Raw genomic sequence first — 17,778 nt, 5'->3', positions numbered from 1 at the left:
TGTCTACAGGAAATTCACTTTACATATGAAGACAGAGATTAAAAGTAAGGAAATACAGAAATATCATGTTAACATTAATAAAAAGAAAGCTACAGTCACTGTATTAATTTCAGACAAATCAGACTTCAGAAAAAAAAATATTTAACGTATAAAGGTTGATATCATAATAAAGGGGTCAATTTTCCAAGAAGATACAATAATTTTTCATGTACATATACCTAATAACAGAGTATCAAAATACATGAGACCAAATGGATAGAACTATAAGAAATTCCAAATCCTCAGGTCCAGTAATATAAATGGAGACTTCAACACCCCTTTTTCATTAATTGATACATAAAGCAGAAAACAGTAAGTTGAACCAAATAGCACTAACAATCAGCATCATCTAATTGACATTTACAGAACAGTTTGTCCAACAACATTAGAATTTACACTCTTATCAAATTCACATGAGACACTCACTTAGACTATACCAGGCATGTCAAACCCAAAGACAAACACTGTCCAAATAAACAAGGTTTAAGTTTATGTGGGCCACAAAAAAAAACAAAAGCTTCAATTTTCACAGAAACGTGGGTTTATTTTGATACAGACATGCTAAAAACAAAGGACTGAAATAAGTAATCATTAACATAAATAGAACATTTTAATAAAAATTATTTTTCTTTAACATTAACTTACTAGACACTGAGTAACTGCACAAATTAATAAGAATAATGCAAATAAACCTGTTTTTCTTGTTCTCCAAAAGTGAAATATTTCCTGTTGTGCACACCAAACAAGTCAGTGCAAGACTAATGACATGGCTATCGGCTGTTAAAATATTTGTTGCTAGAAATGGTATGTCTGCACGTAAGGCGTATAAGGGAAACGAATGCAACATGATTACAGTAATCAGTCATTAACGAACATTATAGTTCATTGTTAATAATTATGTATAACAGAATGATATAAAAATTAAGTTACAAACTTTTTTATTAAAATGTTTCTTACATACTGTTATATTTGGGCCAGAAAAATATTCGTTGTGGGCTGAGTTTGACATGCTTGGACTATACTGTGGGCCATAAAATATACCTTAGCAAATTTATAAGAATAGAAATTATACAAAACATGTTAGTAGACAGACTACAATGAAATTAAATTAGAAATCAGTAATTAGAAAGATAGCTGGAAAACTCAAAATATTTGGAGATTAAACAACATACTTCAAAATAACACATGGGTCAAAAAAAAAGTCTCAAGAGAAGTTAAAAATACCTTAAACTAATGAAATTACAACCTATCAAAACTTTTGAAATAGAGCAATAACAGTGCTGACAGAAAAGTATACAGCACTGAATATATTGTATATGTTAGAAAAGAAGTATCAATAGTCTGAGCTTCCACTTTAGAAACTAAGGAAGAAGAGCAACGTTAGCCTAATGCAAGCAGAAAAACTAAATAATAAAAATTACCTACAGATCAATAAAGCTGAAAAGAGGAAAACAATAAATAAAATGAACAAAATCTGAAGTTGGTAACTCTCTAGCCAACTTAACCAAAAAGGGAGGGATAGAGAAGAGGCAAATTAATAAGATCCCATAGACCTTAAAAGGATAATAAAGGACTATAAGCAACTCTATAGCTAAAATTTGACAACTTAAATGAAATGGACCAATTCCTTGAAAGACACAAACTACCAAAATCATATAAGCAGACCTGACTCCCAGGGCTCTGGCCACCAGCTTCAGCACACCAAAGCCAGCCCTCTAAGTACTCCCCTCTGTGGGAGTTTATACAAGCACCTCAAAGCCCCTCTCACCACAGGGATCAATCCAGACCTCTTCTGATTCCTTCCAGAATTCTATCAGAATCTTCTCAGCCAAAAGAAGTTACAATATAACTCCCTCACAAATCCAACACATCTTGGTAACAACTAAAATCTGAAAAGAATCTACTGAGGATACTGGAAATAATTTTCTTGGTAATCTTGTAGATATCTAAACCAATCACCATGTGCCATGTCCCTGGTACCCTCTTTTACCACCCATCTACCCGCCACTCATCCTTTTCCTATGTCATTATCCCCTTATGTCCCCGTGCTTCCTCTTCCCAATTTGCTCTTCTTCTTCCTAAATATTTCTGCCATGACTTTTGGAAATCAGATTTCAAGTTTAATAAATCCTGCTATATTTTCAAATTCTTCACAATAATTTTCTCCATTTTCTATATCTTAACATCTCTTTCTCCCCTACAATTCCCTCCTCTTTGTAAACCTCAAGACATTTAGTAAATATTATATAAAATTACTTCATATAGTATTTTGTTTTCATCTATTTTACTTATCACCATTTCTAACAAGCATGATGAGTCAGTAAATCAAATGGATGCCATTTGCAAAGGAATAATTGGTAGGAATAATTGAAGAAACAAACACTGGTGGTAACACAACAGTCTTAGAAGGTATTTCACAGATTTATTTCTAAATTTTATAAGGCGCGCGCACACACACACACACACACACACACACACACACAATTTAACCTTCCCTAAAATGAAAAGTTCCCTATTCTCAAAATGTAGGTGATTTTTCTCCTTGATTTTTATGACAAATAATGTACTTTAGTACAGCGTTTTTCAACCGCTGTTCCGCGGCACACTAGTTGTTGCCTGGTGTGCCGTAGGTGCAGACAAGACAAGAATTTTATAATTTTTCACTATTTTGTTTACTTAATATTTCATAATAAAGTAATTATAAAATACTTTCTTTGTGTTTATTTGATTCCTATTCAAGAGAATTACTTTATATATAGTCAATATAGGCACAGAGTTAAATTTTTTAACATTTTCTAATGGTGGTGTGCCTCGTGATTTTTTTCATGAAACAAGTGTGCCTTTGCCCAAAAAAGGTTGAAAAACACTGCTTTAGTATTTAATCATATATAGAAATAAATCATATTGATTATACAATCATATACCTTGAAATAAGTACAATCTGTAAGAAGAAAGAGGAAAGCAAGAGAGGTCTGCAAATAAAATTAGATACAAGTTGGCAAACATCTAACTAAAAATTTCATAATAAAAGATAGCAGAGGGGCTCAGGGAATCCCACTTCAGATGTGATCTCTCCTCAGTGGTCATACCGACACCAGATCCTTTTGTTGGTGGTGAACAGGCTGGCTCATCTGCGTGGGGCACTGGCACACAACAGTACTTATGTTTAACTCACAAACGACTGTACTTCATTGAGCTAGCTTATCCTCGGTGCTCAGTAGAGCAGTGTTTGCAAACCACTTAGATTCCAGGATGGAAAGAGCTACCAAAATGAACACGCAGTCCTTCTCCGAGGTTTGTTATTAGCCTCTGTTAGCCACAGGTTACAGGGCATTAAACACCACGCACTGTGTGTTTGCTCGTAACCACTGAAAAATAGCCTATGGCATCTTTCTGAAGACTCCTAGGAAAAGTTAAGGCAATTCTAAACCTGGGAATTTAACTGGGATATACCTCAATTCTTAGAACAGTTCTTGTCAAAATATCTCACTAATTCTTTCTTGGGTGTCAATTCAATTTTGTTTCACACAACACTATTCAACAGACTATTACTAAAGATTAATGCTACTGGAGTGGGGGGAGTGAAGAGGATAAAGTAATAAGTTTTATTTGAAACTATGTCAGTTTCTATACAATAAATGAGCTTCTTCATAGATGTTTTGAAAGGCTTTTTAAAAAACAGATTCACTAACTTAATAGCTCCGATGGTTTTAAGATAATTCTTTTTATACCCAATACATAAACTAGAGAATCTAAAATAAAATCCTAATAATACATTAAACTGATGTCTTCAAAACAGCTCATCAAAACATTATTTATGAAGACTTCTATCCTGTAACGTGTGTACTAAAATACAAAGTACTCATGAGATAGGTAATAGATAGCATCAACAACTCTAGAAACAGCATTGATCCACTTTGAATAATAATTACATGATATAACATAAAGTTAACTATATTAAAATGCTATTTGAAAGCTTGTTCTTGAAAAATAACAGTTCCCCCAATTTATGGTAGTGAATTATAGTCAGAATGTCTCTGACCTGGATAAAAAAAATTACACATATTTTAACAAGAAACTACTAGTAAATGCACTCTATATATTTTAGATAGCATTTAATTTAGAATCTCTGGAAAAGAGAGAAAATTTATTTCATTACGTTAATTTATGACAATTTATTTTATCATCTCAGAATTACTAGTTTCCTGAGATGCTTTCATGCAAATGTTAATGAACCTCTCAGAAATACTGTATTATATTGTTGTTTAATAAAACATGGTATATGCTTACAACATTCACAGAAATTGTAATATATAAATAAGACATCATCAAAGAGAGGAAAAAAAACACCTCCAAAATAGAAATCTTACATAACAAGTTCTAAAAAATATAACATTCTCTTCCTCCCAAGATATGAGGTGAATTAGAAGAGAACAGAGAAGTAGTACTAACATCAAGTACTCTCAAAAAAAGAAATTTCTGAAATTTCTACAAATTTGTCCACAATGCCTACTAATTATAAGCAGGTATGTAATAGTATAAAACATACACTGTACAAAAAATGATTTGAGGGAATGTCATAAACCTTAATCTTGGACTTCTCAGCCTCCCGAACTGTAAGAAATAAGTGTTGTTTGTGTCACCTGGTCTCTCATTTGTTTATATACTGTAAAATGGTTAATTCTATATTTCATGAATTTCACATTATTAATTTTTATATAACACCATAATTTTATAACATTAACAAACTTTAAATAATTTAAGTATATCAAACAATTTTTAATGACTTTACATATGGTAAAATTAAAGATTCCAATGCATGAGTGTAATATTCCCCTAAGTTTTAAATAAATTAATTGAATTTGATATTATTTATGCTGAGATACATAAAATCTTCCTGTTCTCCACTAACTTTAGTTCATTTATAAAACATAAAAAGATTCTATTTGACACTCAGAATCAAATATCATAAGCTTGACTAATCTAATTTTCTTTTTTTTTAAATCCAATATTTGTCCTTGAAGATAAATCTTAATGGAGCAAAGTGGGAAAAGATTTTTATTTTCAAATCCCATTTACCAACTATGTGAAACAAGTACTGCTGATTTGCACAAATCTCTGTTCAGCAATTTTTCTTTAGTTTAATATCCACTTTAAACATAATCAGTTTAAAACAAAAAATTAACAATAAAGACAGAAACCAAAACCTGCGATGTACCTTTCAAGGGAAAAATAAACATGCATAAAATATCAAGTCATACGGTCACAAGAGAAAATGTTAAGTGAGCAGGAAGGCTTTGCAGGAGACAAAGAACAAACTATATATATTTAAAAGCCTAAGTGACCATTTGACTGTTCAACAGTTCAACCGGTTGTTATGACATGCACTGACCACCAGGGGGCAGACGCTCAGTGCAAAAGCTGCCCCCTGGTGGTCAGTGCGCTCCCACAGCGGGAGCACCACTCCGCTGACAGACAGGCGCCAGATTCTGGGCTCACGGCTGGTGAACACAGCTGCAGTGGCACAAACCTCTCCCACACACTCACACTGCACACCCCTCTCCTCCCAGCCCATCTGAACCATGACGGGGATTGGGACCAGCATCAGGACTGACTGGGCACAAGCCCACGGCCGCTTCTCAGTCATGGGCATACCAGTATCACCCTAAGATGGGCGTGCAGAGACCTCGGAGTGGCAGCAAGCCTACCCTGCAGCGGAGGCAGGCGGCAGGCACAGTGGGGCGGATGAGCAGTAGTGGCACGATGCCCAGCCCAGGCTTGGGCTCCTCCCCAGACGCCTGCCGCTTCGCACACTACTATTAATACATCCCTCAGGGATGTTGGACTGCCAATTTCGGCCCAATCCCTGCAGGACAGGCTGAGGGACCCCACCTGTGCACAAATCTGCACACCAGGCCCCTAGTGTAGATGAAAAGGCAAAGGAGAAAAAGTGCTAAGAACCCAATCAATGTATGAATCATAAAAAAGCAAAAGTAGGGCCTTTTCACATGATCAGAACATTATGAGCCTCATTTATGTTAAAAAAAAAAATAATTCAGAAAATCTCTTTTTCATCAAAAATTAAATAATGGTATTTAACAATCATCAAATTCATGAAGAAGAGTGCTTAACATTATCGGTTTTCATCTTCTAGATTCATTTCTTATAAGCAACATAGTTCTACATAACCAAGTTCTGATTCTCCCACTAAAAACATCTAACTCCCCCCAATACCCAAGACAATGTGAAAGAAACACACTAATTAAAAGTAAAAGAAAAAGCAAAAATTAATAGCATGTCCATAATTAACTTTTTAAAGTATACTACTACCATACACATTCCCTATTTGTACAATAATTTAAAAACATGTTTATATAAGCTCATTTGCCAAGTAATTTTTGTTACATAATATATATTTTCTTCTGAAAAGACATCATTATCATGCTAAAATATTGTATGTACTTTATATAACTACTCATACTTAGTTTTCTAATATATTAATATACCTATTAAATCTGGAGAACTATAAATATTTAGCAGACTAGTTCATAGCATATAAATATAGACATACAAGTATGCTTTTTGTCCTTATAATTTAAATGAAATTAAATTTTCCCTTTCTATACTTTTCATTCATTCAGCTTATATATTTTGAAAGTTGTCACTATTATGAAGTCAGCTAATAAATATCAAAGTATTAATTATCACTACATTTATTCAACTGTTGATATAATATCTTATAATATAAGTAGCATATGAAAGCTATCGATATTAAGAGTCACAGCAGTTCCGTGATTCAAATCATTCCAAACAATTTGGGAAGGATGACACCAAAGGATTAGCACAAATATAAAGTTAGTCTCTTTAGGTATCAGATAAAACTCGTGTCCAAAAAAAAGTGTGTGTGTGTACCCAGTTAAGTGTGTTTGTGAAAAGAGTATTTTTAGTATCAGAATAATCACAGAATTCATGTCATACCTGGGCTCCGTAGATATATTTATCCAACATCTTGCCTCCTATTGTCTGCCCTCCTATATCCCAAACTTGAAGTGTAACATTCAAGTTTCCTAAAACATAAAAAAGGAAAATAAAAATAAGAATACAAAAAAGTTAAGTAACAATATAACAACTGAATCCAGTTTCACAGAACATTAAATCACAATCATAAACTCTGAACTTAATTTGCTTTTTATTCTGCAGACTCATGTAGTCAAATATTTGGAAATGTAAAGTAACATTAGCAAAAGAAATCATAGTAGAAATTTAGGCTTATATTTTTACCCTTTTTCCATGGAACTATATTTATAATTACCTTCAAAACAAAAGAAAATAAAGAAAGCATTAATTCATAAATTTCTTAAATCTTAAAAAAAATTTTCTTGAACAGAAAGTAGAACGATATATTATTAGAAGTATACTTTAAAAATAAAAATTGAATTTTACATACTAACCTACCCTATTGCACATAATGAATTTTACTGTTAAGTTCCATACTCTAAAGGTTCTAAAGCACACAGAATGATAACAGACAACAAAATGAATCCGTAATTTCAACTTGAATAAATGTTTTAAATTTGAATGTCAATCTTTATGTGCAATAGTAAACATAATAAAAATTACGTTTTCAGATTTAACTTATAAAATACAAACACGATTAGCCTCTTCAGAAGTGAGGTAGGATACCTACCGCATGTATCACTAAATATTTGCATTTATACCTGTTCAAAGCATTTCCACTGAAACAAATTTTATGTGCCTCAAAGCCTTCATAAAATCAGCTTTATAACTCTTTTTCCATGCACAAACATTATAAAAATACAAAGCAATCTTTAAAATTTTGTTGTTCATTTTGCAAATTATTCATAAGCTACTCTCTCTAATCAATACAATTGACTAAAAAAGACCATGTTCAATATGCTTTTTAGTTTAACAGTTCAAACTATTTCTTCTAATAAAATTATGCAGTTTTCTCCAAAAGTAGACAAATCTCAGTATCTTCAAAATGAGTTTCCTCACGAAAAATGTATCTTTCTGAAAGATTTGCAAATCAGGAAAACTCAAAATATTGTAAAAACTTAGAAACTGAAAAAAATGGTCTCACCTCAAACACCAAAAAAAAGAAAAGGACTATAAAATATATGAGTTTTTAAACCAATGTAAAACATTAAAATCAGAAAATGTTAATCAAACCATTCAGCCTTGCAACTGAAAGGAAAGCACCACACTGGACTAACCAGCCAGGTTTCGCCCTTACCCCTAAGTCTTGTTGGGTGCTGGGTATGCATTACAACCTTTCCATTATTTGGATGTAGGTCTGTTCCATCTGCCAACATGCAGAGGATTTACATGAGGAACTTCCATTAGCATTAATGAGAGCTACTGAAGTTTGTCACCCGTCATCTTTCCCACATACACTCACTTTTAAAGTCCAGAGTAATGACAGAAATGTTTTTAAGCTCTATGAATACGAAAACAAAATGTCACAAACTAAGACTTGTCCAACAACTGTCCAAAAAATGTAATTTCTTAAAAATCTAAATTTTTCAAAATTCAAAGCTGAAATCATTCCCCTATACTGCTGTCTCAAATTAAGCAGGTAGGGCTAGCCATCATTAGAATTATATCAAATAATTTCAGAAGCCCTTAGATTAACAGGCAGTACTCCATTCATTTTATTTGGAAAAATTCTTTACAATCAGTACCTAACAATATTAATATTTTTACAGTAGGATTTTGGGCAACACTTAATAAAATACATCTACTCCCATTTTTTCCAAGGACAGCAAAAACCTATCACAACTTCATATGAAGATATACGAAGCCTTTTCCTTTAAGCTCTGATATTCAGGTCCTATCTGAATTAAGTTGAATACTTCAACTATTAATATAACTTAAGGAGTATGATCTTCATGACATGTTTTCAAATTCTGAGGACAATCACCTGAAGACTCTAAATCATTTATTCAGCTGTCTCCACCTAAGAGGTTTATATTGTATTTATTTTTTGAGAGTATTTTTTAAATCTATACTTTTCCAAATAAGCACTCTTTTGTGGTTATCTTGTGTGTTTTTTTAATATACATATTCTAGTGCTTTAGAAATAAAAACAGCTATGCATTACTGATAACCCATTAATATACAATGCTAGCAAAAAGACAAAGCGAAAAAGAAAACTACTACCATAACCTCAATAAATATTAACTTTTAGTTATTTCATATATGTAGAAATGTAATTTTAATCACATTTGAATGAGACTTATTAACACATAAAAATAAAAATGAAATCACATAAATATGGAATTCAAATCAACATCACTTTAGTTTTTGCACACAGACGTGAAGTCTCCCAGTTTATTTTCAAAGTAGCATGCCTATGAAGCTATATAAATAACTAATATTTAAATAACTAATATTGCAAAATTTTTAAAAATCAAGAATCTAACATAATTTTCTAACTAGTAAAAAACATTAAGAAAACTGCCAGCAATCTAATCCCAAATGCAAAATTGTACAAAATTCCTGCTCCTTTGTAAGCAGAGACATTTAACTAGAGAGAAAAATAAAATAAATGAGGTGACAAAATACAGGTAAGTTTCTTTTGGTATGAATCAAAGCCACAAAGAGGATTCAACAGTGACCTTATAAAAGTACACTTGGTGCCTTGGTTAACCTTACTTAAAGTGCTGCATAGTCAAGATGGAACTAAAAACACAAGTCTGCCCACTTCTTGTACTAAAGACTTAGAAATCCTTTTCACAGTAGAACGCTGTTTACTGGACTGTACCCACAAGCTTCCTGAAAGTATTTTGACTAAGGCTCTTAAGAAGCTCTATCAGCAGAATCTCTGACTAACAGATAGACTATTTTAAGCAGTAAAATCTGCACAGTGGTTGCATCCAGACTATACAGAATACCAGATCATGAAATACACTAAAATGGATGAGTATTTGCAAAGTAATGACCTTGAAAATGTACATGAAGAGAATGTGAATAGATGGACAGGCAGTGTTACACCACTAACAATCTGAATGGACGTAAGGGTTACTGGAATACTAATAAATACTAGATTTGATTACTATGTTCTTTACTATAAATCCCATAATGCTATCTGCAATGTTTTAGCAAATTATATAAACATTGATCATACTACAATTAACAGTTACAATGAATTAAAATTAAAGTAATGTATATTAAGGATATACTATGACTTTGTATATTTCTTAATTTACCTATTAATTATAAATCAAGATACATTAAAACAATTTTTTCCAACTGAAATTTCTACCATAATTTTAAGTCCATAAATACCATAAAAACAATTGCTTTTTCCAAAAAAGAAAGAAAGAAATTTCTGGAACTCTGCCCATCAAAATAAAACTGAATAAGAAAAATTAAAATATACATTCATTGACTATATATTTCCTAACATCATTTTTTAACCTAAGTAGCTTCGAACTCTAAAATATTCAAAAATACCAAATATTTTTGCGAAATAATCAAAATTTAAAAATTGGTTAGCATTGTGCAATAGATCAGAAATCATCACATCCATCAAATATATAAAATGTTCAAAATTAGTCTTAAAATGTTTTGAATGTTTGAATAGGTACTTGCTCCTTTATTTAAACCTCTGAACTAAAAAACTGGAAATATTAAACAATATTAATGATACAGAAAGATGGTGCTTTTGCTAATTAGCACCAAAAGAACATAGTCAATAACTAAGTACATACCCGGATTCCCTGAGTATGAATGGTACTTCTGAAAAACCTGCTGTAAAAGTACGTTGTCAGCATGTATATTATGTGATAGTGCATGTATTCTGCTAGTGATGGCTGTAAATATTGTGAATGTAGCAAAAACCTACCCATAAGAATGACAATGATGAAAATAAGATGAGATTCTTGGTTTTGAATACATTAAAATACAAGTGAAACTAAATATGCATGTTTCTCAGCTAAACTTCTTGTTGAAAAAAATAACTCCCTAACAGAATATTAGAATTCCTTTCTCATACTAAGTCTTCTAATTTCTTTTTCTAAATACAGACCACCACAAAAATATTATATAAGAACCTATTAGTAGTAAGAGTTTTCATTAGCTGTTCCAGAACTCTCAGGGAGAGCTTTCTGAGAGATGGGGTGTTTGAGAGATTAAAATATTTTCATAATATTAGATTTTATTAAACCCTTTCCACTATCACTGATATCCTAGCATAAGATTCTAACACTACACTTGCAATGGTTTTTATTCAAATGGGTTTCCTCAGAGAGGAGAGAGATACACTAGTTTATAAGGCTAATCAAGATAAACTGTTTTTAATAAAATACTTTAAATATATAATTTAACCATCATAGTGAATGGACAGAAAATTTTAAAGCCCCAATTGTTCAGTAACTAACTTAAAACAGAAACCACTCTTTTTTTGTTATTATTTCCCTGTATTTCCCACAAAATGTGCTGCAACTGGCATCTAAATAGTTTCTTTGCATGGTGAACTGAAACATCTTGAATGCTCAAACTGTATTTTTATGAGTGCCTAGGGACCCTAAATTTTAGTGGTCTATTAAATGCCAGCAATTTCATGCTGCCTTGCATAAAACAGCATTCACATATTAGAGCACAGAAGTTCCATAGCTACATTATACTTCTGGTCCAACTTTCTCTCAAACAAAAAACTGAAGCAGAGGCTAATCAAAATAATATTTTTTAAAAATAATCCTTTCCAGTCTTTTCCATTTACTTTATACAGTATCTGTTGATAATAGCATAGCATTTGATTTTTTTTTAATGTTTTAGAATTTTATAAGCAACTATTGTTTATCCTTGAAAAATCTGTAGTGGTCAAAAATAGTAGGAGAGTAGAGAAGTATTCATATATAAACTCTATTCTCACACCACAGACAATGTCTTCATGGTAGATGCTGAGGAAAATTAATCTCCCTAAGATAAACTGACTGATTACACATATTTTCATGTAGAAGCAGCCCCAAAATTTATTTTACACATTTCTACCTATATCTCTTATTATAAAATATGCACAATTTTCTATGTTAAACTTTTAGTCTCTTACCTGGCAATGTTATCCTTCTCAAAAAGAAATCCAGTCCTATAGTTTGTTTGTACTGTTTCCCAAAAGTTTCTTGAGCAAAACATGTAGCTAAGGAGGTCTAAAAAATTAATGTACATAATATCAAAATTAATGTCTTTGTTTTAGAAATTTAACATCACATCATTACCAAACCTTATGAAGTAATATTAATATTCACATTCCCATCAATCCAACAATGTTAAGCTGTTCTAATCAGTTTCAAGAGGAAGAGGAACTAACGCTCCACCAGGTAAACTTCACTTGCCAACCGCTGTGAGTGGAGACAACAAACTGCTAGATCTCTTTAAATCTGGATTCCCACGCTCCTTTTCCTAGCTGGAACTTAGAATTTGAAATGTATCAAGAGAGAAAACTAACGTATCATGATAAAAGATCTGAATTTTATATATCCATATATATCAGTTCAATTCAAATTTCAGAGAACTCTGGAGTTTCATTCTGAGGTTAAATATTTCGAGTAGTTTGTGCCCTCAGCCAATAATAAAAAATGATTAAGGAGGGAAAAGACTGTTTATATAATTTCTTTTCTTCTCCCTCTCCCCACAAAAAAAAAGTATCATTAAATATCTAATTTGTCTCTATATTAAAGCTGTTAAATAAAAATAATTCTACAGAATAACTCTGGTAATATATAGCCGTTAAATAAAAAAGTTGATAGTTTTAAATTAATATTAAGCAAGTAAAGATAAGTATTTTCCACCCATGAACCTTAAAAGCCATAAGAATAGTGTAACCAGAACAAATATATACAGTACCTACATTTATTTTAAAAGTTGCGTTCAAAATTCTAAGGCTTTACCATTTCTTATCAAAGCAAAAGAATAATCATTTTGGTAACAAATGAAATAAGTCAACTTACAAGCTTCTTAAACATCTTAAATGCACTATTTATTTGTAAACTTTCCCTAATAAAAGAGAAAGACAGCTTCATGAAGATTTTATGCACTTCAAGACTCCCAAAGTTAAGGAAAAATAACACTTTAGTTTTAAGAGTTAAAATTAGATGTCAACTCCTAAATATTTAAAATTAAGATAAAATTTCCTAGATAACACATTATAATTATGACATAAGTACAGCAGTGCAAAAGAAATCCTAATCAATTTCAATTTCTTTAAGCAAAACAACCTAAAATTCCTTTTGACACAACATATTTTTCACAGAAATGGCAACTTGCATGCCTAACTCCAATTCCTTTATAGTAGTAAAATACCCAGCATTTGTAATAAATTTCAAAGACACTTGGTCAAATGTTTACTGAGCACTACAAGAAAGATGTTCTGCTAGACAATGAGAAATAAACTCACTACACCAAAATGAAATTTTATTTGGCTCCCAAGAAGCATATAACAATACCATTAAAACTGAGAAATCAGAATTAAAAAGGTAAAGTGCTCCTTTTTAAACCCTTTGTTCACTTAAGACTTATCTATGCTATTGAACTTGTTTAATTCAGAACACAAGTCATCTGTGAAGAAGTTCAAGAGTTCCAGAGAAAAATAACTAGCACCACTCCTGCTACAGATATTTCAAAATATTTAATACATGGATGGCTGAAATAGTACTTTAAGTCAAAGAATAAGTCAGAGCATATGTAACATCAGCATAATGTCTTTTAAGGTAATTTTTCACTTTAAGATTCTCAAAGTTCAGTATTTTTATACTAGTTAATATTCAGAACAATTCTAAGGTGGTTTTCTTGGAAACATCTACCCTCATACTTTTGAGGCAAAGTTAGGGTTTCAAGTGAAATGAAGTATAATCTATCAAGAGTACTGGTCATTGGGCACACAAAATATTAGAATGGATTCTTATTTCATCCCCGGACACCTTATTATAATCACTATAAAATTAAACAGGACAACCATATCAATGGGAGGCACTTCCTCTTCAATTATATAGACTTTGTACTATTTTTCAGATCCAATGATTTCTCACACATCATTGTATAAATATCAGTCTTAAACAATTATAAAGTGAGCAACCATCTACCATATCTGAAATATGTCATCTCCTTCTGTGAGGCTTTTGTTTTATGGTTTGGTGAACATTTTGCCAACAATTTTAACCACACCACACTTACTAATACTGAAAAGACATCATAAAGAATGTTTTGCCTTAAAAAGTCTTTAAAAATATGCAATGAAATCAAAAGTATGAATCAAAACAGGAAAGAGGTAGAAACATGTGTTACTAGGAGAAGGAGCTAAATTTCTCTTGGAGAGACTGTTGGTGGTGATCTCAATCTATTGCTTCTCTCGGTAGGTATCAAAATGCCCTGAGTTAGTTCTAACTCAGAACTAGCAGATAAACTCTTGCTAGAAAAAATGGCCAGGAGTTAAAGCAGGATACAAATTAGAATGAAAGAGGGGCTGAGTTCATCAAAGAAAAGGAAGTAGAATGGCAATGTTGGTAGCTGCCAACAAATTGAGAACTGAATAGAATAAGGAGAAAAAAACTTGATACATGAATAATGATAAAAGGTTAGGTTTCTGATGCTTGTATCTGAAAACTTTGGACCAAAAAATTCTTATGGTTTAAAAATAGATGACTCAAGATGTTGAAAACCAAGTCAAAACACCATAATGAATATCACTGTTATCCTCTGAAGCAGAATGATAGTCCTTCCACAATACAGAAGGGAGAAAATATGCTTTGTTCTACACAGAATTTTAGACAGAGATGAAAAACCATAATTATTCAAGCTAAATTAACAAGAAGAGAAACACACGTATGACAGGCTAAATGAAAAAAGTAAATACAGAATTATGAGCAAATTTCAACTGAGTAATACACCTATGATAATAAATACTGGGAGAAATAAAAGTTTAAAGAATTATGATAGAATGTAGGATAATGGGAAATTTTTGTCTTTTTACAAGTGTATTAGTGTTATAGATTGCCATTACTATTTTAAACAGGAAATACATGATTTGACTGTAAAAATATAAGAAATGAAAAATCACAAAGCTTTCAAAAGAATATGAAGAATGAGAAAACTAAAATGTAACAGATTTTTATTGAATAACGGTGTTAGAGCAAGGCTAATTGGTTTCAATGCATACAATCAAAAAGTTATTTGAAGTGTACAAAAAAATCCGTATAATACTTTTATAATGAAAAGTGGTTCCAAGTTCTTCTCTATCCCCCAAAATGCTTATGGGTTAGCACAGCCTATTTAGCTGTTCTTCCTCAGCGAGAAAAATCAGTAACAAAATACAGAAGGCAAGAAAGAAATGAACAGAATTCTCCCAATTCTGCACATGAATGACACCTTTCCGGAGGGCCCCAGGAACCCACATCTCAGGACCAAAGACAAGGAAACCAGGGTCCAAACCATGCGGGGGGGGGGGGGGGGGGGGGGGCTGTGAGGACGAAAATCGGGAGCTGGTACTAAGACCTGAAGGCTCTGGCTGGGGAGAGGGAGGGGAGAAGAAAGGAGACCCACTTGAGCCGGATTCCCAGAAAGTGTTAGCGCCTGGGGCGGAAGCGACAGGTGTGATGGCACCCGGCAGAGACCCTCCGTTTCATTTGGGGAAAGGGGGGGTCTGGGGGAGGGGGGGAGGGGTCACAGATCCCTCTGAGATCCTACGGCCCCAGCTCTCCAAAGAGCAAATGCCGGGCGATGCTTGTTCCGTTTCAGCAGCTCCGCAGCGATGGGTTAAAAAGCGCGGCCTGGCCTCGGACATCAGTCTGTCTGTCTGTCTGTCCGGGGACTGTCCGCCGAATATTCCCACGCACTCGCTCCCATTCATTCAACCAACCCTCCCGGGAGGCTACACTTCCGGGCGAGGACCCCCTGGGCCAACGCTACCCGTCCTCCCCTCAGCACCCAGCCCCTAAGAGGAGTTCACCGGGTATTTGTGGGAGGGATGCCTGAGCGGACAGGTGCCTCCCCCGGAAACAGGAGCAGGCGTGATGCTGTGACACTGCAGCTAACGGTCTACTGGCTGCACGCTGCGTGCTGGGAGCTGCGTGTGGCTTCTCACATGGAGTGTGCACTTGCACGCTGCAGGCTTGGGGACGACCCCTGTGCATACACCACACACACACACATACACACGCACACACACACCCCTTACAGAGGAAGCACGACCAGGTAGGTGAGCAATGGGCCCTCTGAGAACCTGACCAGTCAGTGATTCTGAGGGATCATGATTCTGGGGGGATCAGTGATTCGTGGGAGCCCCCAGGGAAGTGGAGGCATCAGGTACGGGAGGGAGGAAAAGGGGAGGTCGGGAAGGGGTGCAGGGGGAGGAGGGTGACCTGAACTAAGGAAGGAGATGCGCCGCCCTGGCAGGTCCTCGCCCATCACCACAGAGGCCGGGCGGCTTCCCGCGGAGGCGATGCCGGGGTCCTGGAGGGCAGCAGGCGCTGGCGCCGCCTTGGGGAGCTGAGAAGCGGCCTTTGTAAATAGTAGACATCATTCAGGGGAGGAGGAAAGCTCTCGCCAGCCATTCCCCAGCGCCAGCTTCGCGCCCGGCCCCAGGCCGCGACCGGGCGGGCCCGGGCCCGAGGCCCCGGGGCGGGCGGCGGGGAGGAGCTGGGGTCCCGGGGCCGCGCCAGGGGCCTCCAGGATCGGACAGCGGGCCCGCCCAGGACTGACCTTCCCGGAGGTGCCGTCCCCCAGCACGACGATTTTCACTTGCCGGTCCTGGCTCTCCTCCTCAGAGTCCGACATGCTGTCCCGGGAACCAGGACTGCCTCCCCCCAACTCCCCGAGGTCGAGGAAGGAAGGGCAGGAGGGGAGTCCGGGCGCGGGGAAAGGAGGAAGGGCGGCTGTGGGAGCAGAACCACCCCCGGCCCGGGCGCCTGAGCCACCACCACCACCGGAGAAATCCGCGCAAATCACTCGCCGGGCGCCATCTTGCCCGCCCTGCCGCCCCCCACCCACCTCGGCGCGGCCACGCCCCCTTCGCGCGACGTCGGACGCGCCCCCCCAGCGTCGGCTCCAACCTGCGCCTTCCGAGCCCCCGGCCGGGCCGGCCCATTCGCGGGCCTGGAAGGGGGGAGACGCTCTAGGGGAGCAGGCCAGACGCGGCGCTGCCCACGCAGGGACAGTAGGCGAGTGGAGGGGAGTGTGTCACTCACACTAGCCAGGAAAACGAAAGCTAAGTAGCTCGCTTATGTTCTGTCAAATTCTCTTGTATCCATCAGCCCCTGAGATTAATGGGCCCCTGAGGCGAATGGTTTGGCCCGAAGGAGGAGTGACGCCTGGGCTGCGCGCTGTGGTTGCCATGGAAGCCAGGCGGAGGGGCGGAGCCTGTCTCCGGGCGCCCGGGACGCGGGTTGTCCAGCGGAGCGCGCAGGAGCGAGGCACTGGAGCTGGAACAACAGAATCGGATGGTTCATTGATCAGTCCCAAAACTTAAAGCAGCAGTTGTCAAAGCATAGGCCGGGGAACCCTGGAGGAGAGGGCAAATAAAATTTTCATAATAATGCACTTTTTTTTTTTTTTTTTTTGCCTTTTTCATGTTCATTCTCTCGCAGGTATACAGTTTCCAGAGGATATAGGAGGCGCATGACATCACTCTGACAGCTAAGGGAACCTGTGCTAATTATTCTGTTTCAAACATTTCTTAGTATTAATAGCAAGGCAGCAGTGATAGCTAACCTTAAATAGACACCC

General features: G+C 35.8%; 1 protein-coding gene and 1 long non-coding RNA gene across 5 annotated transcripts in view; one reads left to right on the top strand and one right to left on the bottom strand.

Moving 5' to 3' along the window:
- The window catches only part of RAB28 (RAB28, member RAS oncogene family), a 62,787-nt gene extending 45,733 nt beyond the window's left edge, over positions 1 to 17,054 (bottom strand). For all 4 annotated transcript variants that reach the window (XM_036420394.2, XM_036420386.2, XM_036420402.2 and 1 more), the window contains exons 1-3: positions 16,756 to 17,054; positions 12,113 to 12,209; positions 7,018 to 7,106 (exon numbers count right to left, since the gene is read on the bottom strand). In XM_036420394.2, coding sequence (XP_036276287.1) covers positions 7,018 to 7,106; positions 12,113 to 12,209; positions 16,756 to 16,830 — 261 coding nt within the window. In that variant the 5' untranslated portion in view covers positions 16,831 to 17,054. The remainder of the gene's footprint in view (positions 1 to 7,017; positions 7,107 to 12,112; positions 12,210 to 16,755) is intronic.
- Positions 15,476 to 17,523, top strand: LOC123651476. The gene is made up of 2 exons (XR_006740218.1): positions 15,476 to 16,248; positions 17,307 to 17,523. It is a non-coding gene; the product is annotated as an uncharacterized LOC123651476 (long non-coding RNA).
- The last annotated feature ends 255 nt before the right edge of the window (positions 17,524 to 17,778 follow it).

Source organism: Pipistrellus kuhlii, unplaced genomic scaffold, assembly GCF_014108245.1.
Source record: "Pipistrellus kuhlii isolate mPipKuh1 unplaced genomic scaffold, mPipKuh1.p scaffold_m20_p_1, whole genome shotgun sequence".
Classification (NCBI taxonomy): Eukaryota; Metazoa; Chordata; class Mammalia; order Chiroptera; family Vespertilionidae; genus Pipistrellus; species Pipistrellus kuhlii.
The sequence above is the reverse complement of the archived record's forward strand: the minus strand, read 5'-3'. Positions and strand labels throughout refer to the sequence as shown.